Source organism: Myotis yumanensis, unplaced genomic scaffold (genome assembly GCF_028538775.1).
Source record: "Myotis yumanensis isolate MYYU_CA2020_CCGP unplaced genomic scaffold, mMyoYum1.0.hap1 SCAF_18, whole genome shotgun sequence".
Taxonomy (NCBI): Eukaryota; Metazoa; Chordata; class Mammalia; order Chiroptera; family Vespertilionidae; genus Myotis; species Myotis yumanensis.
Genome location: NW_027223769.1, coordinates 7,263,028 through 7,287,701, shown reverse-complemented (window position 1 = coordinate 7,287,701; position 24,674 = coordinate 7,263,028). Strand labels below are relative to the sequence as shown.

At 44.7% G+C, this 24,674-nt stretch overlaps 1 protein-coding gene, 1 long non-coding RNA gene and 1 pseudogene across 4 annotated transcripts in view; 1 reads left to right on the top strand and 2 right to left on the bottom strand.

The window, feature by feature from the left end:
• The window catches only part of ZNF567 (zinc finger protein 567), a 72,515-nt gene extending 66,511 nt beyond the window's left edge, over window positions 1-6,004 (bottom strand). Inside the window, exons 1-2 of one of the 3 annotated variants that reach the window (XM_070398411.1) lie at window positions 5,825-6,004; window positions 3,609-3,709 (exon numbers count right to left, since the gene is read on the bottom strand). In XM_070398411.1, coding sequence (XP_070254512.1) covers window positions 3,609-3,709; window positions 5,825-5,950 — 227 coding nt within the window. In that variant the 5' untranslated portion in view covers window positions 5,951-6,004. Of the gene's footprint in view, window positions 1-3,376; window positions 3,439-3,608; window positions 3,710-5,372; window positions 5,386-5,824 lie in introns of those variants that run through there. The other 2 variants (XM_070398412.1, XM_070398413.1) reach the window with 2 other exon arrangements.
• Window positions 6,005-6,150: 146 nt separating this feature from the next.
• LOC138997061 (uncharacterized) lies at window positions 6,151-23,658 on the top strand. Its single transcript, XR_011468886.1, has 3 exons — window positions 6,151-6,372; window positions 15,820-15,935; window positions 23,352-23,658. It is a non-coding gene; the product is annotated as an uncharacterized lncRNA (long non-coding RNA).
• Window positions 23,350-23,527, bottom strand: LOC138997505 (small nucleolar RNA SNORA73 family; annotated as a pseudogene).
• Window positions 23,659-24,674: the final 1,016 nt, after the last annotated feature.

The window sequence follows — 24,674 nt, the reverse complement described above, 5'->3', positions numbered from 1 at the left end:
AGCAGGCCTAAGCTGCAGTCGGACATTCTTAGCACTGCTGAAGAGGCGGGAGAGGCTCCTGCCACCACCGCTGTGCTGGCAGCTGTCAGTGTGTCTTGTCGCTGAGCAGAGCTCCTCTTGTGGGAGCACACTGACAACCAGGGGGTAGCTCCTGCATTGAGCGTCTGCCCCCTGGTGGTCAGTGTGTGTCATAGTGACCAGTCATTCCTAGTGGTTCTGCTGTTAGGGTCAATTTGCATATTACCCTTTTATTATATAGGACTAGTGGCCCGGTGCATGAAATTCATGCACGGGGGGAGCGGGGAGTGTCCCTCAGCCCAGCCTGCACCCTCTCCAATCTGGGACCCCTCAGGGGATGTCTGACTGCCGGTTTAGGCCCGATTCCTGTGGGATTGGGCCTACACCGGCAGTTGGACATCCCTCTCCCAATTCGGGACCGCTGGCTCCTAACCACTCACCTGCTTGCTTGCCTGATTGCCCCTAACCACTCTGCCTGCCAGCCTGCTTGCCTCCAACTGCCCCCCCTTGCCAGCCTGATCACCCCCAACTGCCCCCCACTGATGGCCTGCTTGCCCCCAACTACCCCCCAGCCAGCCTATTCACCCCCAACTGCCCGCACCCCCCCGCTGGCCTGATCACCGCAACTACCCCCCCCTGCCTGCCTTCCCACCCTGCCAGTGTTCTGTGATCAATGCTGCGCAGAGGGAGGCACTGCCCACCCTGCTGGGGCTCTAGGATCAATGGCAGAGCAGAGGCAGGCGTTTCCCACCAGGCCAGGGCTCTGCCATTAATACCCGCCCACAGGGAGGCCCTGCCATCAATGTGGAGCAGAGGCAGGCATTTCCCACCAGGCCTGGGCTCACCATTGATCCCAGCCCACAGGGAGGCCCTGCCCACCAGGCCTGGGCTCTGAGATCAATGGCAGAGCAGAGGGAGGCCCTTCCCAACAGGCCTGGGCTCACCATCGATCCCCACCCACACGGAGGCCCTTCCCACCCTGCTGTGGCTCTGGAATCAATGGCAGAGCAGAGGCAGGTGTTTCCCACCAGGCCTGCACTCTGCCATTATTCCCGGAAGGTCATCCGGAAGGTCTCTTGGTCTAATTAGCATATTACCCTTTTATTAGTGTAGATATCTATACAGCTATACACACACACACACACACACATGCTATCTAATAATAGAGAAACATGGTAATTAACCATAACTTCGCTACCCTTCCCATTGGCCAATCAGTGAGATATGCAAATTAACTGCCAACCAAGATGGTGGTCGGCAGCCAGGCAGCTAAAGCGAACAGGAGGCTTGCTTGCTCCAGTGATGGAGGAAGCCAAGGTTCCCCGCCTGCCGCTGCCAGCCTCTGAGCTGCAGTCTAAGCAACTATGTTGCAAATATAGAAGCTAAACAAAACCCCAGAAACCTGCTTTCAGTCAGCGGGGATCTAGGAGCTGGAGTCGCAACAAAGTTTCAAATACAGAAGGTAAACAAAGCCCAGAAACCTGCTTTCAGCAGCCAAGGTCTCAGAGCTGGAGCCGAGCTTCAGAGCTAAAGCCAGCTCTCAGCTCCAGTGGCAGCCATAGAAGGTAAATAAATCCCAGAATAAAAAAAGAAAAAGAAAAAAAGGAGCGGTTGGGAGCTTCAGTCACCCGCCAGTCTGAAAACAGCCCTCAGGCCCTCACCCAGACTGGCCAGGCACCCCAGTGGGGACCACCACCCTGAAGGGGGTGTGACCAGCTGCAAACAGCCATCATCCCCTCATCCAGGCTGGCCAGGCACCCCAGTGGGGACCCCCACCCTGATCCGGAACACCCTTCAGGGCAAACCAGCTGGCCCCCACCCGTGCACCAGGCCTCTATCCTATATAGTAAAAGGGTAATATGCCTCCCAACACCGGGATCAGCGGAGCCACGAGGCCTCCCGGCCTGGGATTAGCGGAGCCTCCCAGCACCAGGATTAGCGGAGCAGCGAGGCCTCCTAGCACTGGGGTCAGCGGAGCAGTGAGGCCTCACTGCCCCTGTGTCACGCGGAGCCACGACGCCTCACTGCCCCTTGTCAAGCGGAGCCGCGAGGCCTCCCAGCACCGGGATCAGCAGAGCAGCGAGGCCTCCTAGCACCGGGATCAGCGGAGCAGCGAGGCCTCACTGCCCCTGTGTCACGCGGAGCCACGACGCCTCCCAGCACTGGGATCAGTGGGGCCACGAGGCCTCCTGGCCCCTGGAGCAGCGTGACAGGGGGCAGAGCCCAAACCCCCTGATCGCCCTGGGGCTCTGTGTGTGACAGTAGGGAGCTCCCCAACCCCCTGATCGGCCCTGCTCTGTGGGTGATGGGGGGAGCTCCCCAACCCCCTGATTGGCCCTGCTCTGTGCGTGACAGGGTACGGAGCCCCAACCCCCATGATGGGCCTTGCTCTATGCGTGACAGGGGGCAGCGCCCCAACCCCCTGATCGGCTGGCTCTGTGACAGGGGTGGCGCCACAACCCCCTGATCCGCCCTGCTCTGTGCGTGACAGGGGGTGGCGCTGCAACCTCCCCATCGACCCTGCCTTGAGTGTGACAGGGGGCGGCGCCCCAACCCCCCAATTGGCCCTACCCTGAGCGTGACTGAGGGTGGCATCGCAACCTCCTGATCTGCCCTGCTCTGTACATGACAGGGGGCAGCGCCCCAACTCCCCAATCGGCCCTGCTCTGAGCCCGACCAGGGGCTACGGGGCAGGCACCTAGGGATTGGGCCTGCCTTCTGCCACCCGGGAGCGGGCCTAAGGTAGCAGGTCGTTATCTCCCGAGGGGTCCCAGACTGTGAGAGGGCACAAGTGGGGCTGAAGGATACCCCCACCCCCGCCCCCGCCAGTGCACAAAGTTTTGTGCACCGGGCCTCTAGTATAAATATATACATATATATACACACATACATACACACATATACACACACACACACCTGTGCCTTGCTAATGTTTCTTCCCCACAGTAAACCTCTGAGTTTTCTAATTGTTTTCAGTGTTAATTTTTAACAGGATGGTAACTCAGAAATCTTCTGCCTCAGTTTTAGCGGATGCCCCCAAGATGGTGAGTGAAACAAGCTTTGAAGTATCCCTCATTCTAAAATACTGTCTTGTAAAGTATCTGACTACAGTTTTTGTACTATTAATTTAACCCCTACTTCAACTGGCTATAGAGGCTGAGATAAGGGAGTAAATTATTTTTAGAACATAGTTTTCCAGGGGGAAGAAATGTGGGTGCTTCTCCCTTCCTGATAACATACAAGAGGCCTCTCACATCCTGATGGCACTGGGAACCAAAGCAATGAGAAAATGTGCGAGGAACTTGTACATGTTTTCAGGATTTAGGAGGGCAAAGTGACTAAGGTAGCTAATTCTCACCTGAGCTCTAGATAAGGAATCCATGCATGGAGCCTTCCTGGGTTGGCTTGGATCCTCCTGTCCAAGAGGACTGACTGGAGAGACAAGCCCCACCACCAGAGCAGATGGGCCACTGCATATTCAGAGGAAAGTAGTGGGGAGGCAGCTGAAGAAGTGGCTGTGCCCATGAGAAGAAAAGTATATCTGGAAGTTCCCATTAGTAGGTTCTCCCAGAAGGTAAAAGATGACTTACACTAAATTATAATATAAGAGGTACCAGCTTCTTCCTGTCCTGACTTCTGACTTCTCTTCCCTTTTCCAGCTCCCAATCCACTCTAACTGGAGACTAGCCACCTAGGAGTAAAGAGGAGACAAAATAGAGGTTGAGGAATTAGAGAAGACATTGCAGGTTTCCAGCAGGAGGGACAGTTTTCTGCTTTTAAAACAAGTTTTGAAGTATTAACTTCTGCAATGTATATTTTATTTAGCTAAATGACTATTATAAGATGGGACTGATGCTTAAATATCCAACAGATTTTTTATTGTCTTTAGAATGACAATAAATGCCTCTCGTGCCGTCCTGGTTGCCCCTAACTGCCCCCCACTGCCGGCCAGGTCACCCCCAAATGCCCCCTCCCTGCCAACCTGGTTGCTCCTAACTACCCCCCCCCCCCACCCCCCGGGCCTTAGAAATTATTAAATCTGCCCAGGAATTCATTCAGCAGCTGCAGAAGCAGCAGCAGGAGGGGAAAAATACAACCCCCCCGCACCCAAATGGAAATTCTGAGAGCATCAGTTTTGGGTTCTACTCATCTATCTATCTATCTATCTAGCCATCCATCCATCCTATATAATAAAGAGGTAATATGCAAATTGACCATCATGCCCCCACAAGATGTCTGCCTATGACTAGGCTGGCAGGGGGGTTAGTGAGGGACAACCAAACGACTGAACAGCAGGCTGCGTGGGGTGACCAGGCTGGCAGGAGGGTTAGTGAGGGACGACCAAACAACTGAACAAACAGGCTGCGTGGGGCGACCAGGGCGGCGGGGGGGGAGAGGGGGGGGAAGGGGCGTGAGGGGTGACCAGGCTGGCAGAGGGGGGCAGTTGGGGGTGGCCAAGCCAGCAGGGGTTGCAGTAAGAGGCGACCAGGCCGGCGGGTGGGGGAGGCAATTAGGGGCGACCAGGCCAGCAGAGGGGGGCAGTAAGGGGTGACCAGGCCAGAGGGGGGGTAGTTAGGAGCAACCAGGTCGGCAGGGAGGGGGGCATTTGGGGGTGACCTGGCCGGCAGTGGGGGGCAGTTAGGGGCAACCAGGACGGCACGAGAGGCAGTGAAGGGTGATCAGGCCAGCGGGGGGCGGGGGGGGGGGGCGGTGAGTTAGGGACGACCAGGCAGGCAGGCAGGCAGGTGAGCGACTAGGAGCCAGTGCTCCAGGATTGTGAGTGAGATGTCTGACTGCCGGCATCCGAGGAGTCCCGGATTGGAGAGGGTGCAGGCTGGGCTGAGGGGACCCCCCGCCCCCATGCACGAATTTCGTGCACCAGGCCTCTAGTATATATAAAAGCCTAAGCCACTGATGGACAGCTCCACCGGTGACACGCACTGACCACCAAGGGGCAGACGCTCAGATGGATAGGTTAGCTTGCTGCTGGGGTCCCATGGATTGGGATTGGGCCAGACAGGCTGGACTCACTTTGGAGCCCTCCCACGGTCCCTCCCGGGCCAGATCATGCATGGTGGGATCCCAGATTGTGAGAGGGCGCAGGCCAGGCAGAGGGACCCCACCGGTGTACGAATCGGTGCAACCGGCCTCTGGTTTCAACATATTGGTCATTAGTCGATATGGGGTTTCCCAAAATACTATCCTGCCATCTGAAAATTATTTTCATTTTATCTCATCCTCTCCATTTTGAAAATCTCTATTTTTTCACTTGTTTAAATGCCACAGAGTCAAATTCTACAGGCATATAAAATAACCAATATTCAGATAATCTAAACAATACATATTTAACTAACCATGCACCCAATTCTCAAGCGTTCCATCTAGTTACACAATGAGGCACATTCATAGTCGCCGCGATCTGTGCACACAAAATACTTCAAAAAGTATACATACGTACAGTTATAGCACCCACTACACGATCACAGACACGTCATGCATAATCTCAGGGAGCCCATCACATTACTTCTCACAAAGTGGCAAAATCTCACTCACAAACCCTTCACTGTCATCTCTCCAAAATCGCATACAGTCTTATCACAAATCGACTCGCGCCTATTTTAAAAATTAGACACAGAGACCCTCTCACTTTCACAACCAATCGGTGTCACAACGTCACACCAGAGTAACATGTGCCCAAATACACACACAGACAGGCACAAAAAACTACACAAACAGAACGCCCGCGTGCTGGGGTTTCCTCATAACGGGGTGGGGAGTGACGGACAAACACAGTTCCCGCCCACACCGAGCAGTTCCCTCTTCGGCCCTCTCCAGCCTGGACCGCGGCCGGACGGGCTCCCGGTCCCTCCTCGGCGTTCCCGGCCTCGGCTCCCTGTTCCTTCTGCCTAGGTTTTCGCCTCCATTCTCGCATTCTCTAGGGCCAGGACTCGAGCTTTCCTCCCCGGCCTTCTCAGCCCAGGTTCCCTCTTCCTTTCACGCTTTCCCCAGCCCAGGTTCCCGCCCCGCTCCTCAGCGTAACCCCGGCCGGCCGCCTCCCGCCCCGCAGGCGCCGCTGCCTCACCTCCGACCACTAGCCAGCCGTCTGCGCCTGCGCACTCCGCGCCCCTTCCGTCCCCCAGACGCTGGCGCTCGGCCGCTCGGCCGCTCGGGCTCCAGCGCGCCTCCTGCCCGTAGGGCCTTTCCAGCTTTGAACTACATTTCCCACCGGCCCCGCGGGATGCTATGGAAAAGAACTTCGATCTCGGTTCATTACTAGTTCCCCTCCAAGAGTCCTCAAACACCTCCTCCTCCGACCTAGTGGTAACCTGAGAATCTGGGCACGCCGGGCGCTCGGTAAGGAGGCCGGGAAGGGTCCAGGGTGCGGGATTTGTTTGTATCTGCCCGCCCCCCTGCCCCGCGGGATTTTTGGAATGGCCGTAGTTGGCTGTCACGTGGAGTATGTGGCAGGGTGGGGTTTGAGACCACCTATCTTAAGACAGTGCTGCCCTTACCTCGTGCCATGCAAGAGGATTTTGATTGTGATCCGTTCATTTCGCTTGTGTCACCGGGATGGAGCTTCATTTCTGCAGTTCTGGCTTTAACAGTTGGGACTGAGAAGTTCTGCTGAAGATCTCCCTGAGAGTATATATGTCTCTGAAAATGAGGAGGCCTGTGTTAGCCAGAGCTGCCCTGCACTGAAGCTTGGCTTGAGTTGCCGTCCTCATGGCATCCCCACTTCCATTGCCCAGCCTCCTGCTTAGTGTGTGTGTGTGTGTGTGTGTGTGTGTGAATGGAGAGTCCCCTACCCAGGGGCCAATTTTAGGGTCTCTCCTTTGTTAGGATCTGTATTCCCGGGTTTCCTGCTGCTTCCTTTTCTCCCACTTCTCCCAAAATAATGAGGTCATTAATGTCTTTTTGTTTTCATCCACAAACTTTTGGGGTGGTTACACAGCAATAGGTAACTGAAATAGGTGTTTAACTCTCTAGTCTTTTTTCTATCACCTTATATTGATATAATTATGTCAACCTGTTTTTTTTGCTGATATTATATCTTAAAAATATTCTATATCCTTCATTATTTTCTACAACTGTGCATATTACAAAGATACTTTGTAATTTATTTAACCAATAACTTTCCTGGGCAACTCTTTCTCTTTGCTGTCCAGCTCCAATGTCTTCACCAAACTTTACATTTCCTTCCAGGACCTTATGGGGGGTCATGGGTTCCTGTCATTATAGGGGTCTGTAGACTTCAGAGTGTGGCAATGACTTCTGCTGAGGGGAGTATTAGATGACTCACCCCACTTAGAGGAATTTGTTCAATGATGTGTGATATAGGACCTTATACACATTTATTTAACTGATCAATTGGGTCTCCCTGATTATGATAACTCTTTTCCCTTTTCCAATTCAAAATCTGCATTCTGGAGCCATCTTACTTTCTTTTCTTTTTAAAAAAATATATTTTATTGATTTTTTACAGAGAGGAAGGGAGAGAGAGAGAGAGTAAGAAACATCGATCAGCTGCCTCCTACACACCCCCTACTGGGGATGTGCCCTCAACCCAGGTACATGCCCTTGACCGGAATCGAACCTGGGACCTTTCAGTCCGCAGACCGACGCTCTATCCACCAAGCCAAACCAGCTAGGGCCATCTTACTTTCTTCACTGTGACTCATTGGGGAATGCAGCTCTTTAGAGTGCTTAGGTAACTTTCTAAAGGATTGGTTTAAGATTCCTAGAGGTGCAAATGAGCATCTCTGCTGTGTTATTCTAAATGTCACCATCCCAGTCCTTCAGATTACTTTTTCAACTTTCTTTTCTGCCTGACGATCAAGGGAATGGTCTGAATTTCTGCATAGCCACATCAGGCCTAAGTCCCACCTATAAGAGTCATCCATATTGTTGTACTTAGCAGAAGTTTGTAGTATGACATTGTTATATAGTATATCTTTGTCTGAATATACTATACTTTATCAATTCTCCTGTTGATGGGATATTTGGGTGTTTTCAGGTTTTGGCCATTGTGAGGAAAGCTGCTATGAGCATTCTTGTACCAGTCTTTTGGTGTACATATGAAATCAGAATTAGCTTTTATAGATACTATTAGTATTTGAAGGTGATTGTTCCATTTTACACTCCTACCTACAATGTATGAGAATTCCAGTTGTTCCACATCATCAGCATTATTATTATTATCATTAGTCTTTTGAATGTTAACCATTTTAGTGGTTGTGTAGTGGTACACTTACATTTAGTTTGCATTCCCCTCATGACCAATGATGCTGCAAATATCAGTTCCTATGGACAATGAAATAATTCTTTGAGCCACAGAGCTGGAATGAACAAAATGGAAATAAGTGACATTTCACAATAAAAAAAGTAAGTGCCTAACTTGCCATGTAACCCAGCAAGTGCAGTCTTGGCCATTTATCCCAGAGAAGTGAAAACTTATGTTTATACTAATGCCTGTAGATGAGTGTTCATAGCAGCTTTATTTATAATAACCAAAAACTGGAAACAACCCAAATATCCTTTAACAGGTAACTGGTTAAATGAAGTAGGGCATATTTATACCATGGAAAAACACTCATCAGTAAAAAGGGGTGAGTTATTGACTCACAACTTAAATGGATATCAAGTGAATTATGCTGAGTAAGAAAGCAAAACTCATAACATTACAAACCGCATGATTCCATTTATATAATGTTCTTAATATGACAAAAATACAGAGATGGAGAACAGGGAATGAAGAGGAGAATATGTGAATAAGGTCTGTAGATTGTATCAATATCAATGTCTTGGGTCATGACATTGTACTATAGTTTTATAAGAAGTTACCAGTGAAGGAAAGTGGATGAAGGTGATATGGGAAGGTGACTATAAAAGGCTAGCATAAGGGATCCCTGTGAATCATGTTCTGAAGTGATGGAGGTGGTCACATGATTCTACACATGTGATAAAACTGCATAGAACTAAATATACACAGACATACACAAGTGGATGCATGTAAAACTGAGAAAATGTGAATAAGGTCTGTAGATTGTATCAATATCAATGTCTTGGGTCATGACATTGTACTATAGTTTTATAAGAAGTTACCAGTGAAGGAAAGTGGATGAAGGTGATATGGGAATCTCTATATTATTTCTTTCTTATTCTTTTTTTTTTTTAAAAAAAATCCTCACCAGAAGATATTTTTTCCATTGATTTTTAGAGAGAGTAGAAGGGAGGGAGGAAGGGGAGAGTGAGAGCATACGTGCAAGAAAGAGAGAAAGAGAGAGAAAAACATCGATTGGTTGCCTCCTGCATGCTGGGGATCGAACCTGCAACCAAAGTACGTACCCTTGACTGGGAATCAAACCTGCAACCCTTTGGTCCACGAGCTAATGCTCTAACCACTGAACAACTGGCCAGGGCTCTATATTATTTCTTTCAACAGCATATAGATTTACAATTATCTCAAAATAAAAAGTTAAAATATAAGCATATAGATGGCAAAAGTGGTTTGGCATTTGGAAAAATATAAAATTATATCCAGAACTCACATCACACGACAAGAATAAACTCCAAATAGATCAGGGATATAAACATAAAAAATGAAACCATATAGGAAGTCATGGGTGAATTCCTGTTTTAACTTCAGTGTTAGAAAGAACTCTCTAACTATGACCCAGAAAACAGACACTATAAAAGAAAATATTGAAAAATCTGAAATATTCAAAAGTTTGACTACATTGAAAAAGTAAAGTCAAAAGATAAGTTACATATTGGGAGAAAATACTTGTTAAATATATCATAGATAAAGGGCTAATATTCCTGTATTAGTTTACTAGGCCTGCCATAACAAAAATACCATAGACTAGGTATTTTAAACAACAGAAATTAATTTTCTCAATTCTCAGAGGCTGGAAGTCCAAGATCAAGGCATTGACAGGTTTGGCTTCTCCTGAGGTCTCGTCTCCTTGGCTTGCAAATAGCTGCTTTCTGTGTCCTCATATGGCTTTTTCTTTTTAAAAGGAATCCCTGGTGTATCTCTCCATGTATGCCCTAATCTCCACTTAGAAAGACAGTACTTAGATTGGAAAAGGCCCACCCTAACAGCCTCATTTTAGCTTAATTACCCCTTAAAAGGCCCTATCTTCAAATATAGTCATTCTAAGGTACTGGGGATTAGAGCCTCAACATATGAACTTGGGAAGTGGGGGACATAATTCAGTCCATAGAGTTTCTAATATCGAAAGAACCTCTTCATTTCACCATATATACAAATATTGAATCATTATGTTGTATATCTGAAACTAATATAATGTCATATGTCAATTATACCTCAATTAAAATAAAAAACCCTCTTAAAATTGATGGAAAGACCCTCCCCAAAAGAAAACCTTGACAGAAAAAAAATGGATAAAAGACAATTCACAAAAAAATATGTAAAAGTGACCCTTAAATGTATGAAAAGAGAAATGCATATTAAAATGATCCTGAAACTGTTTTTCACCTATCAGAATGTAAAAAATCAAAAAGTTGAACATTAAAATTAATTAAAAATTAAAATATTCTGTTGGTAAGACAGGGTGTAATGGGCAGAATGGCAACTTCTAAAAAGATATGTCCACATCCTAATCACTGGAACTTGTGAATGGTACTTTATTTGGGAAAATGGTCTTTGTAGATATAATTAACAATCCTGAGGTGAGGAATTCATCCTGGATTGACTGGGTGGACCTAAATCCAGTGACAGGTGTCCTTGTAAGAGTGAGGCAGAGAGAGATTTGACAAAAGAAAAGGAGGCAATGAGATCATGGAGGCTGAAATTGGAGTCATGGGTTCTGGCAGGTAGCTCAGTTGGTTAGAGCATTGTCCTGGTTCGCTAAGGTTGTGGGTTCGATCCTTGATCAGGGCACATACAAGAATCAACCAGCGTATGCATGAGTGGGTGGAACAACAAGTTGATGTATTTGTCTGTCTCTCTCTCTAAGCCTCAATTTTTTAAAAAGGCTAACTTCTATGCTAAAACATGATTTAACAAAATAATTGGAATCATAGGGCCATAGGTTGAGGAATACAAGGAGCTGGAAGAGATTCTCCCCTAGAGTCTCTCAAGGGAATGTGACCCTGCTGACACCTTGATTTTGGACTGCTGGCCCCAGAACTGTGAGAGAGAATAAATATCTATTGTTTTAAACTACCCACTTTCAGGGGAAGACCTGAAAAGGAGAAAGCCCGAGTTTATAAAGGCAAAAACCAATTTTCCTATTGGCTATCTAGCTGGATATGATGACTAGTTCAAAAAGGATTGATTAGGTCCCTGTGTGAGACTCTGAAGTAAGCCTCTGCATGATAGAGAGGCAAGTTCCAGGATGAGCTTCTATGGCAAGCACAAAAGTCCAAACCTCAACTGCGTGTGGATGTGCCTGAAACTGACTTTCCTAATGATGTCCTGAGTCCAATTTAGGCCCCCTCGACACCGCTGATTCCATTTTCAGATGATTCTGTTCAGAATGGAGACCAGTCTTTGGGAACTCAGGCTCAAGGTATTTCATTTCTCTCCTCTGGCTTCTGAGAAGAAAGCTGCTCAAACATCTTACACTTTTGACTCTCCACATCAGCTGAACTGCAATGGCTTTCCTCTTCTTGGAGCTTGTTTAGTCATTGCTCTTGCCACTATTCAGAGCTGTCTCCTTTCCTGAAATGAGGAAATCACACATGACTTAGAGATATAAATTCCTGTATGTAGAAGAAATTGCCACCGGGCTAACTTCTAGAAAACCCTACTCTTCCCGAATATCAAAACTATATCATAAGCTGTGCTTGCTAACAGTTGAACTGCTGACAATTAACCATAGCACCTACAGATAGCTCAGCCCCAGAACCAGCCGGATCCAGATCACTTGAAGATGGTGTTCAGAACCTGCTACCCTCCACCACCTCCACTGTCCTCCAGTGAACTTGTCTTCATCTACATATTAAAAATCACACCCAGGGGGAAGAAATGGACATTGCTAGGCACAATTAGTGCCCTGCATAAGGGAGCCATAAGCACTACACATAGCTCAGCTCTCCTGTTACTGCCTACCCAAGCAGTTTCTTTAACTGCCCACCCCCACCCTTACCATAGAGAAGGTACCTTTCCAACATGAGCTTATCCTGCTCCATTCCTTAACCAAAGAAAAAAGTTTTTGCTCTGCTTTATTGAACTCGGTCTCTTTCTATTTGCATGATCAGTACTTGGCAGAAGGACCTTGGCTTGTGTCCCTGACCCAAAAGGGTCAGCAAAAAATGGGACTGGGCTCTGCTGTGGTGATGTCTATAGGGAAGAGGAATACTAGGTGTATCGGTTAATAATGCAGATTTTGTAATAAAAGAAAACACGATATTTAAAGAGAAACACCAAAAGTGCTTTATTCAAAGTAATGTCCATCGCTAGCTACACATTTCCCCCATCTCTCAGGTAATTTATGGATACTGTTCCAATAGAACTTTTCTTGTTTTGAGGCAAACCATTCAGAGACCCAATTTTCCACTTCTTCGTATGTTTTGAAGTGCTGCTCAGGAAGTGTGTGTGTCATCGATCAGAACAAGTGGTAATCTGAAGGAGCAAGGTCTGGTGAATTCAGCGGGTGGGTTAATACTTCCCAGGTAAGATCTTTTAACGCAGCGGTTCTCAACCTGTGGGTCGCGACCCCTTTGGGGGTCGAACGACCCTTTCACAGGGGTCGCCTAAGACCATCGGAAAACACATATATAATTACATATTTTTTTGGTGATTAATCACTATGCTTTAATTATGTTCAATTTGTAACAATGAAATTGGGGGTCACCACAACATAAGAAACTGTATTAAAGGGTCGCGGCATTAGGAAGGTTGAGAACCACTGTTTTAACGTGTCTTTAACTGGTTTTGAAGTGTGTGATGGTGCGTCATCATGAAGCAAAATTACTTTGCCATGTCTTCTGGCACATTCTGGTCATTTCACGATCAAAGTGTGGTTCAAATTGATTATTTGTTGTCTGTAGTGATCAGTATTAATGGTTTCACCTGGTTTTAGAAGCTCATAATACACCACACCTTCCTGATCCCACCAAACACAGAGCATTGTCTTCTTTCTGAAGTGATTTGGCCTTGCATTCGATGTTGATGGTTGGTTGACCTGGATCAACCCATGATTTTGTGCATTTGGGATTCTCAAAATGAATCCACTTTTCATCGCCAGTCACAATTCAATGCAAAAAAGACTTTCTTTCGTGCTGTTGAAGCAACATTTTTTAAAAAATATATATTTTATTGATTTTTTACAGAGAGGAAGGGAGAGGAAAAGAGAGTTAGAAACATCAATCTGCTGCCTCCTGCACACTCCCTACTGGGTATGTGCCCGCAACCAAGGTACATGCCCTTGATCGGAATCGAACCTGGGACCCTTGAGTCCGCAGGCCGATGCTCTATCCACTGAGCCAAACCGGTTAGGGCAGTGGTCGGCAAACTGCGGCTCTCGAGCCACATGTGGCTCTTTGGCCTCTTGAGTGTGGCTCTTCCACAAAATACCGACTTCTGCACATGGGCCACGAAGTTTCAATCACACTGTATGTGCGCGCCCACACGTGGTATTTTGTGCAAACAGCACAGCTGTAGAACAGCTCTGGGACCAGGTCCCTCTCCGGCTAGACAGCTCAGCTCTGCTCCATGACAGCCTGCTTTGTGCTGTGCTGGTTTGCTCCGTTCATGATGGTCTGCTTCGCTCTGCTCCACTTTGTTCTGGTGAGACATCTTTGGTGATTCAGCTCAGCCAGGGGAATTCATTCTTCATTCTTGTGTGGAAAGGGAAAGTGCACTCTCCCAGCCAAAGGGGAGCTGGCTGGACACAGAAGTCCCTGCTCCTAGTCTCTGATTGGTCTGTCCTCATGCAAATGAGGACTCCAAATTTTCACAGTTTGATTGGTCCAAAGACACTGTCCTAATTGGTCAGAATAGAACCGCTCTAATTGGTAGGAGCAGTGCAACTTGATTGGATGTGGAAACCCTCAGTCCTATTGGTTGAAATAGGACTCCAGGAACTCCTTTATAAAGGCTAGCTCAGATGGCAGAAACACTGTACAAGCAGGCAGTCCAACAGCAGGTGTAGGCAGGGTAGTGCAGAGGTTTCTCTATGAAGTGCAGTTTGCATGAGAGGCCCTGTGCAGAAATGGCTGCTAGGCTCTGTTTTAAAAATTTGAGTCAAGGCCAGGCCAGGTGGCTCAGTTGGTTGGAGCATCATCCTGTACACCCAAAAGGCTGTGGTTTGGCTCAGTGGTTGGAGCATCACCCGTACACCAAAAAGGTTGTAGTTTTGATTCCCAGTCAGGGCACATACTAGGTTGCGGGTTCAGTCCAGTTGGGGTGCGTACAGGAGGCAACCATTGATATTTCTCACTCACATTGATGTCTCTCTCCCCCTCCTCCTCCTTTTCTAAAAAATCAATAAAAAGCATATATATATATCCCAATTAGCCACCAAACCCTTCTTGGTAGGTCCTTTTTACCCCCCTCAGGGTTCACAGTAATAACAAAATGCAGTTCTTTGTTTCCAGTTATACAAATGTCAAATCAGTTCTTCAAAGTCTCTTGAGAGATTCATAATAAAGGAAAATACTTCCAGCAGGAAGGTTATCAATTATGAGGTGAAATATTATTAATTGGCCAAACCAGGATCCAACATCACATCCTTGTAGTTACATCCCCTGAGCAGGGTTCCAGCACTCACTCTCCACCTGGGAGAACTTGATGGACATCCTTGGAAGTGACAGTCGTGTAAATGATAAAAACATTCCAACTCTACAAAGCTTAGTCTCATATGACCCTGGGGAAAAGAGGAGGGTGGGCCAGAAACGGAACTAGACATCATATAGAAAACATTTCTCCTGTATGGTTAAGCATTTCTGAGTCTGGCAAAAATATAGTTGCTCCTTGAGTTATTGTGTCCCAATAAGCCCACTGTCAGTTGGGAATGCAACTTGAATACTCTTCCAACCTACTGAACATCATAGCTTAAGTCAACCTACCTTAAACATGCTCAGAACAATTATATTAGCATACAGTTGGGCAAAATAATCTAACACAGAACATATTTTATAATAAAATGTTGAATAGCTCATGTAATTTAATGAATACTAGAGGCCCGATGCACGAAATTCATGCAAGGGGCTCGGCCCTTGCAGCCCTGGCTGGCCCTCGCAGCCCCAGCCAGCCCTCACAGCCCCGGCTTTGTCTGGAAGGTCGTTTGGCTGTTTGGTCTAATTAGCATATTAGCTCTTTATTATATAGGATTGTATTGAAAGTGAAAAATAGACTGGTTGTATGTGTATGACTTTTGCACCATCGTAAAGTCCAAACATCACAAGTTGAACCCATTGTAAGTCTGGGATTGTCTGTACACTCTAATAAATCCCAGAACCTCCTCACAATGTGATATTAAGTTGTCATTAAGGAGAAGCAAGATGGCGGCGATATAGGCAGACGCGTCCCAGGTCTTGTCCCGGAGCAAACGGAGTAAGCAGCTGAAACTAATAACACCCACCCCGAATTGGCAAATTTACTCAGCTGGTGAGACGGTTTGCAGCCGGGAAGGGCAGACCTCCCCTGGAAAGGTTAAAAACCAGGGATCTGGGCAGGAAAGTTTGCCAGACCTGAGCCCAGAGGGTCGGAGGGAGACCGCATGGCAGACAGACGCGTCTCTTGGGACAGACACAGACCCTGACCGGGGTAAGGAGTTCTGCGGGTTTGCTGGCGCCAGGAGATTTGAGATTTGGATTTTGTGATTGCAGAGAACTGAGACTAAAGGGGGCATCCTGAGGAACTGACCGGACCATGCAGTGCCCATAAGAGAGGAGCGTTTCCCAGATCATGCAGTGCTGGTAAGAGAGGAGCGTTTCCCAGACCGGTAAGAGAGGAGCGTTTCCGCGGCCGGCCGGCGTTTGTCTGTTTCTTTGTTTTCACTGAACCCTGCTCATAGGACAGTTCGGATACAGACACTCACCTGTGCTGAAGAGAGGGTGAAGGTGCAGACGAGGGGAATCTGGGGAGAGGCTGAGGAAAGAGGGGGAGCCGGAGGAGGTGGCAGCGAATTGAGTGCTGAGACACCCCTGGGCCCAGGACTGGGGCAGCCATTCCTCCAGAGGGTGGAATTCCACCCCCCAGCCCCCCAGGCAAGGAGCACAGCCACACCCAGATTCCACCCTGTATGAGATAAAGGATTAAAACAAGCTGATTAGTCCCTGGGAGTTACCAGGGTCTGGCCTATAGAGGGATTTTCAGTCCCACCAACAACACAGAGCAGGGTAAGGATTAAAAAAGGATAGAGAAGCTGTATAGCCTCAGAGGCCAACCCAAAAACACTGCCACCCAGAGGCTGAGCCACAAACTGACTCTTAGGGGAATACAAATTAAGGCAGACTGGATCACAAATACGGCCTGCTTTAAAATCAGGACTGTGATTTACAACACAGAGGAACAGTGTAATGCAGGGAAATTCAACACTCTCCTAAATACCTGGCAGGACTAAGGCGAACCAGGCTGAAGAGTAGAAGAACCGAAAGACCATCACTACTGCAAATTTTTTCTTTTTCTTTTTCTTTTTTTTAATTTTTTCACCTTTTTACTAAGAAACCAATTTTTTTTCTCTTTTTCTTCTTTTTCCATCACCTGATTTTACCCTTTCAATTACCACATTTTTATTTTTAACCAGTATTATTACTGCTACCATTTTACCATTTTTTAAAGTGCCTTTTTATTTTCTCTTTATTTTCTTTTGGGATTAGTGTTCTCCATTCTATTTTCATCGTTCCTTTAGCATTAATTTTCCCTATCTCAATTTCACCTCTTTGCTAAAACCCTCTTCCTTACTTTTCCCCTTTTGGTGTCCTGTTTCTCTTACCCTATTCCTGCTCCAGACTTTCCCAATTCCTTCTTTTTACCCCCTGTCTAATTCCACCCTACTTATATATCCTATTTCCAATCTACTGCTCTAAATCCTTATACACCTATTCTTTATCCTTCTTCACTTTCCAAACATTTTTTTTTCTCTTATCTTTCTATTGTTTTCTTGATTGTTGAATATATTGGGCTTTTCTTTTTATTTGTTTGTTTGTTTTGTTTTGTGCTTTTTCTTCTTTTTTAGGACTGATTGTGAGGTTGTTTTTCTTTTTCTTTTTCTTTTTTTTTTCTGCTGGTTTTTCCCTTCCCTCCCCCACCCCACCCCGGTTATTTTTGTGCTTCTGTTTTCCCTTACCCCTCTGGATATTATTGGTGGTTTGTAGTTTGCATTCATCTCCAGGGATCTGTTGCTGGAATTTGTTGAGATTAGTGGCAGTTCTATTGGAGTTTGCTCCTCATACCAATAGTCTCTTCCCCGCTTCTACTTCATTCTCTTTTTTCGCTCTCTTTTTTTCCCCTCTTTTTTCCCAATTCTATTTTTGCACTCCTTTTTTGTTTGTTTTTTTCTTATTTTTCTTTTCTGTTCTCTCTTTTATCTTCTTCTCTTCTTTCTCCCTTATCCCCTAATTCTCTTAATTCGGGTGGTCACCTTTATTTGGGGTTATTAATATTGTGAATATACTTGTGTTCAGTGCCTGGTATGTTGTGCCTTGCTCTGTTGTATTTTGTGCCTTTAAATCAACGCAGCAGATCCAAGCAACAGCAGCCCCCTGATCACCGCAGTCTCCTGATCACCACAGCCTCCTGATCACCACACCCTCTGTCTGTGGAACAGCAGCTGTACGTGAAGCCTCCCCCCACCAGCCAGAAGAGCCAACACAGCTGTGAACAACACCCACCAGAGGAGCTGCTGCCAACTGGAAAGCAGCTGCTACCGCAACCGTCTGAGCAGCAACCACAACCCAAGGAGCCCCTGCCACCCAGGGAGCAGGCACTGAACATCTCAACATCTACATATGTCAGCGAGATCAAACATGGGTAGGCAAAGAAACCCCCAAAGGAAAGAAAAGGAGGACCCGCCAGAAAAGCAGCTAAGTGAGACAGAGATATGCAACATGACGGAAAAAGAATTCAGAATAAGGTTCCTAGAGTACATGCACCAGATGTTCAAGAAGCAAGAAGAAACAGATGAAAAATTCAACTACTTATGCAAGAAGCTAGAAGAAACAGATGAAAAAATCAACAACTTAAGTAAGTCCCAAGAAGAAATGAAGAGCGACATAGCTTCAATAAAAAATTCCATTGAAAGTATCAACAGTAGACTGGGAGAAGCGGAGGACTGAATTAGTGAATTAGAAGACAAGGAAGCAAAACACACTCAAACTGTACGGCAAATGGAGAAAAAACTTAAAAGACAGGAGGAGAGCCTAAGGGAGCTTTGGGACAACATGAAACAAAACAACATACGAATAATAGGGGTGCCAGAACAACAGAAAGATGAACATGGATTAGAAAACCTATTCGAAGAAATAATATCAGAAAACTTCCCTGAGGTGGGGAAGAAAAAAGTCACACAAGCCCAGAGAGTCCCAAACAAGGTGAACCCGAAAAGACCCACACCAAGACACATCATAATTACCATGGCAAATGTTCATGATAAAGAGAGAATCTTACAGGCTGCAAGAGAGAGACGGAAAGTAACATACAAGGGATCTCCCATTAGATTATCAAATGATTTCTCAACAGAAACACATCAGGCCAGAAAAGAATAGACGGAAATCTACAAAGTGATGCAAAGCAAAGGACTGAATCCAAGAATACTCTATCCAGCAAGGCTATCATTCAAAATTGAAGGGGAAATAAGAAGCTTCACAGACAAAAAAGGGCTAAGGGAGTTTATCACCACCAAGCCAGCAATGCAAGAAATGCTAAAGGGACTGGTGTAAAAAGAAGAAATATCAAGCTCAGAAAGAAAACAGCCACACACACACACAAAAAAAGAAATGGCTACAAACAAGTACCTTTCAATAATAACTTTAAATGTAAATGGACTAAATGCTCCAACCAAAAGACATCGAGTGGCTGAATGGATAAAAAAACATGACCCATACATCTGCTGTCTACAAGAGACCCACCTCATTAGAAGGGACTCACACAGACTGAAAGTGAAGGGATGGAAAAATATCTTTCACGCAAATGGAAAGGAAAAGAAAGCTGGGGTAGCAATACTTATATCTGACAAAATACATCTCAAAGTGAAGGCCATAACCAGAGATAAGGAAGGCCACTTCATAATACTAAAGGGATCAATACAACAAGAAGATATAACCCTGGTAAACATATATGCACCCAATGCAGGAGCACCCACATACATAAGAAAACTTCTCGAAGATATCAGGGGAGAGATCGACAACAATACAATCATAGTAGGGGACTTTAATACACCACTGACATCACTGGATAAATCCGCTAGACAAAAACTCAGCAAAGAAATAGCAATCCTAAATGACTCACTAGATCAGATGGACTTAATTGACATCTTCAGAACACTTCACCCCACAGCTGCGGAATATACATTCCTCTCAGGTGCTCATGGGACATATTCAAAAATAGACCACATATTGGGTCACAAGCAAAGTCTCCACAAATTCAAGAAGATTGAAATCATAAAAAGCTTCTTCGCAGACCATGATGGCATAATGTTAGAAATAAACTACAATAAAAACAACCCAAAATACTCAAACACTTGGAAGCTGAATAGCATGTTATTAAATATTGATTGGGTTACCAATGACATCAAAGAAGAAATTAAAAACATCCTGGACACTAATGACAATGAAAACACAACAATCCAAAACCTCTGGGACACAATGAAAGCAGTCCTGAGAGGAAAGTTTATAGCTCTACAGGCCTATCTCAAAAAACAAGAAAAAATGGTAGTCAATCATCTAACTCTACAACTCAAAGAATTAGAAAGAGAGCAACAAGAAAACCCCAGAGTGAGCAGAAGGAAGGAGATAATAAAGATTAGAGCAGAAATCAATGAAATAGAGACCAAAAAAACAATACAGAAAATCAATGAAACCAAGAGCTGGTTCTTTGAAAGGATAAACAAGATTGACAAACCCCTAGCCAGGCTCACCAAGAAGCAAAGAGAGAGGTCCCAAATAAACCAAATCAGAAATGATAGAGGCGAAATAACAACAGACCCCACAGAAATACAAATGATTGTTAAACAATACTACGGGCAACTCTACTCCAACAAACTAGACAACCTGGAGGAAATGGACAAATTCCTAGAAAAATACAACATTCCAAAACTCAATCAGGAAGAATCTAAAAACCTCAATAGGCCAATAACTATGGAAGAAATTGAAGCAGTCATCAGAAAGTTTCCAGCAAACAAAAGCCCAGGGCCAGACGGCTTCACAGGGGAGTTCTACCAAACATTCAAGGAAGAACTAAAACCTACCCTCCTCAGACTACTACAAAAAATTCAAGAGGAAGGAACGCTTCCAAGCTCATTCTATGAAGCCAGCATCACCCTAATACCAAAACCAGGTAAAGACATCACAATGAAAGAGAATTACAGGCCAATATCCCTCATCAACATAGATGCCAAAATCCTCAACAAAATCTTAGCAAATCGGATCCAGCAGTACATCAGAAGGATCATACACCATGACCAAGTAGGATTTATCCCAGAGATGCAAGGATGGTACAACATCCGTAAATCAATAAATGTGATACATCACATAAACAAATTGAAAGAAAAAATCCACATGGTCATATCAATTGATGCAGAAAAAGCATTCGACAAAATCCAACACCCGTTTTTGATAAAAACTCTCAGAAAGGTGGGAATAGAAGGATCATACCTCAACATAATAAAAGCCATATATGACAGGCCCACAGCCAACATCATACTCAATGGACAAAAACTAACACCATTTCCCCTAAGAACAGGAACAAGACAGGGATGCCCACTCTCACCACTCCTGTTCAACATAGTACTGGAAGTATTAGCCATTGCAATTAGGCAAGAAGAAGAAATAAAAGGCATCCAAATTGGAAAAGAGGAAGTAAAACTGTCCTTATTTGCAGATGACATGATATTATACATACAAAACCCTAGAGACTCCATCAAAAAGCTACTAGACTTAATACATGAATTTGGCAATGTAGCAGGATACAAAATTAACCCCCAGAAATCCGAGGCATTTCTATACACCAATAGTGAACTTTCAGAAAGGGAGATCAGAAAAACAATCCCATTTACCATCGCACCAAAAAAATTAAGATACCTAGGAATAAACTTAACTAAAGAGGTTAAAGACCTCTACTCAGAAAACTACAGGACGTTGAAAAAAGAGATAGAGGAAGACATAAACAGATGGAAGAACATACCATGTTCTTGGATTGGTAGAATCAACATCATTAAAATGTCCATACTACCCAAAGCAATCTATACATTCAACGCACTTCCCATTAAAATACCAATGGCCTTCTTCAAAGATCTAGAACGAACTCTCCAAAAATTCATCTGGAATAAAAAAAGACCCTGAATAGCTGCAACGATCCTGAGAAAGAACAAAGTAGGTGGGATCTCAATGCCAGATATCAAGCTGTATTACAAAGCCACTGTTCTCAAAACTGCCTGGTACTGGCACAAGAACAGACATATAGATCAGTGGAATAGAATAGAGAGTCCAGAAATTAGCCTGAACCAATATGCTCAATTAATTTTTGACAAAGGAGGCATGAACATATAATGGAGCCAAGATAGTCTCTTCAATAAATGGTGTTGGGAAAATTGGACAGACATATGCAAGAAAATGAAACTAGAGCAGCAACTTACACCATACACAAGAATAAACTCAAAATGGATAAAGGACTTAAATGTACGACAGGAAACCATAAAAATTCTAGAAGAATACAAAGGCAACAAAATCTCAGACATATGCCAAAACAATTTCTTCACTGATACAGCTCCTAGGGCAGTTGAAACTAAAGAGAAACTGAACAAATGGGACTACATCAAAATAAAAAGCTTCTGCACAGCAAAAGAAACCATCAACAAAACAACAAGAAAACCCACCTCGTGGGAAAACATATTTGCCAACGTCATATCTGATAAGGGCTTAATCTCCAACATTTATAGGGAACTCATACAACTTAACAAAAAGAAGATAAACAATCCAATCAAAAAATGGGCAAAGGATCTAAATAGACACCTTTCAAAAGAGGACATTCAGAAAGCCAAGAGACATATGAAAACATGCTCAAAGTCACTAATCATCCGAGAGATGCAAATCAAAACAACAATGAGGTACCATCTCACACCTGTCAGAATGGCCATCATCAACAAATCAACAAACGACAAGTGCTGGAGAGGATGTGGAGAAAAAGGAACACTTGTGCACTGCTGGTGGGAATGCAGACTGGTGCAGCCACTATGGAAGACAGTATGGAGTTCCGCAAAAAACAAAAAATGGAACTCCCATTTGACCCTGTGATCCCACTTCTTGGAATATATCCCAAGAAACCAGAAACACCAATCAGAAAGGATATATGCACCCAGATGTTCATAGCAGCACAATTCACCATAGCTAAGATCTGGAAACAGCCTAAGTGCCCATCAGTAGATGAATGGATTAGAAAACTGTGGTACATATACACGATGGAATACTATGCTGCTGTTAAAAAGAAGGAACTCTTACCATTTGCAACAGCATGGATGGAACTGGAGAGCATTATGTTAAGTGAAACAAGCCAGTCAATGAAGGAAAAATACCACATGATCTCATTCTTTCATGGATAATTAAGACCATTACAAACTTTTGAACAATAATAAATACAGTGGCAGAGCTGCCTCAAACCGATTGTCGGACTTCAGTGGTAAGGCCAGGGAGGGTTGGGGGACAGGAGGGAGGGGAGTAAGAGATCAACCGAAGGACTTGTATGCGTCCATATAACCATAACTAATGGACATAAGACACTGGGGGGTAAGGGAGGGCAGGGGCTTGTTAAGGGTGGGGGGGAAAAAAGGACACATATGTAATACCCTTTGTAATGCTTTAAGCAATAAAAAAAAAAAAGTTGTCATTAAAATTTAGTTTGTAGAATAACCAAAAAATATAGAAAAATTCAAAATATACTAACAGTGGCTAAAGCAGGTTACTACACATATATACATACAACTATCCCATTAATCAAAATTTACATATGTCATTACAGATAGAATGGCAGACATCTGCAATAAAAAAATCTGGATTTATACATTTAAATATTAACATTGGTGATTTCTAGACTGTGATACTGATTTTTTGTTTAAGTATATTTCCATAAATTTAAATTCGTTTTTTCTTATTAAACTTCTGGGCTTTATTTATTATTTATTTATTTTCCCTTTTTTTTTTCCTAGATGTTTCCTGCATGGTTTATCTCCTCAGTCATCGTCCACAGGACTCTGAGAAGTTGTAGGAATATGCAGGTACAGACTCAAGGCCCAGCTTTCTCTCCAACGTTGTGGAAAGGGACTGTACATCACGGGGCAGAGTCCTATGCTCCCCTACGCCAACTGGACAGAGCCCGTATTATTTATTTTTAATACAACCATTACATATTACACAAAAATAAAAGTCAAACGAACTTGGTATTTATAAATTATTAAATAAAAATACAGGAATATATATTTATATTTATAGAGCTTTTTCTTTTCTTCTAAACTAACCAAATCTTTCTCCTGCCATTTTATGATTTAAAAAAGTAAAATAGGCCAAAACCGGTTTGGCTCAGTGGATAGAGCATCGGCCTGCAGACTGAAGGGTCCCGGGTTCGATTCCGGTCAAGGGCATGTACCTGAGTTGCGGGCACATCCCCAGTAGGAGATGTGCAGGAGGCAGCTGATCGATGCTTCTCTCTCATCGATGTTTCTAACTCTCTATCTCTCTCCCTTCCTCTCTGTAAGAAATCAATAAAATATATTTAAAAAAAAAAAGTAAAATAGTGTATGCCCTAGAATAAGTGGGGAGTGGGCTTAATAATCACAGGACCCAGTTGCTCTACTTCTGCTCCTTCCTTGGCCTAAGCAAGTCCCTATTTGTCCCTTTGGGCTCTGGAGAGAAGGAAACACCCACTCCACCTATTTAATCTCTGAAAAATAGCAATTAGATTTATTTCCCTTATTTTTTTAAAAAAAGGAATGGGTTTAAAAATTGGGAGCCATACTCAGGCTTCCTGGCCAAGAACTAATCCCAAGGAACTATATGGCTCTAGAAGAGTCTCTACTTTTCCCTGACAGAAGATTCTCTGGGGTTCCCAGTGCCCCTCAAGAAGGGCAAGATAGTTTAAAACAGCTCACTGTGGTCCCACCCAAGCTATGCTTCTAGGAATCCATACCAACCCCCTTACACTTTCAGAATACAGCCTCTCCTTCCACCCAGGTGTGAAGGCCTCAGAGTAGGGCATCTCAGTAACCATGGTCCCCAATGCCCCTGTTTGCTAAAGGCCCCCCAGAAGAGCTAACATGGAAAGGCACCCTGTAGTAGAGGGTAGGGTGACGAGTCTGCCCAAAATCTGGGGGAGCACAGGCTCCAATTTGGAGCTGATGGCCTAGTCCAGTGATGGCGAACCTATGACACGAGTGTCAGAGGTGACATGCGAACTCATTTTTTTGGTTGATTTTTCTTTGTTAAATGGCATTTAAATATATAAAATAGATATCAAAAATATAAATCTTTGTTTT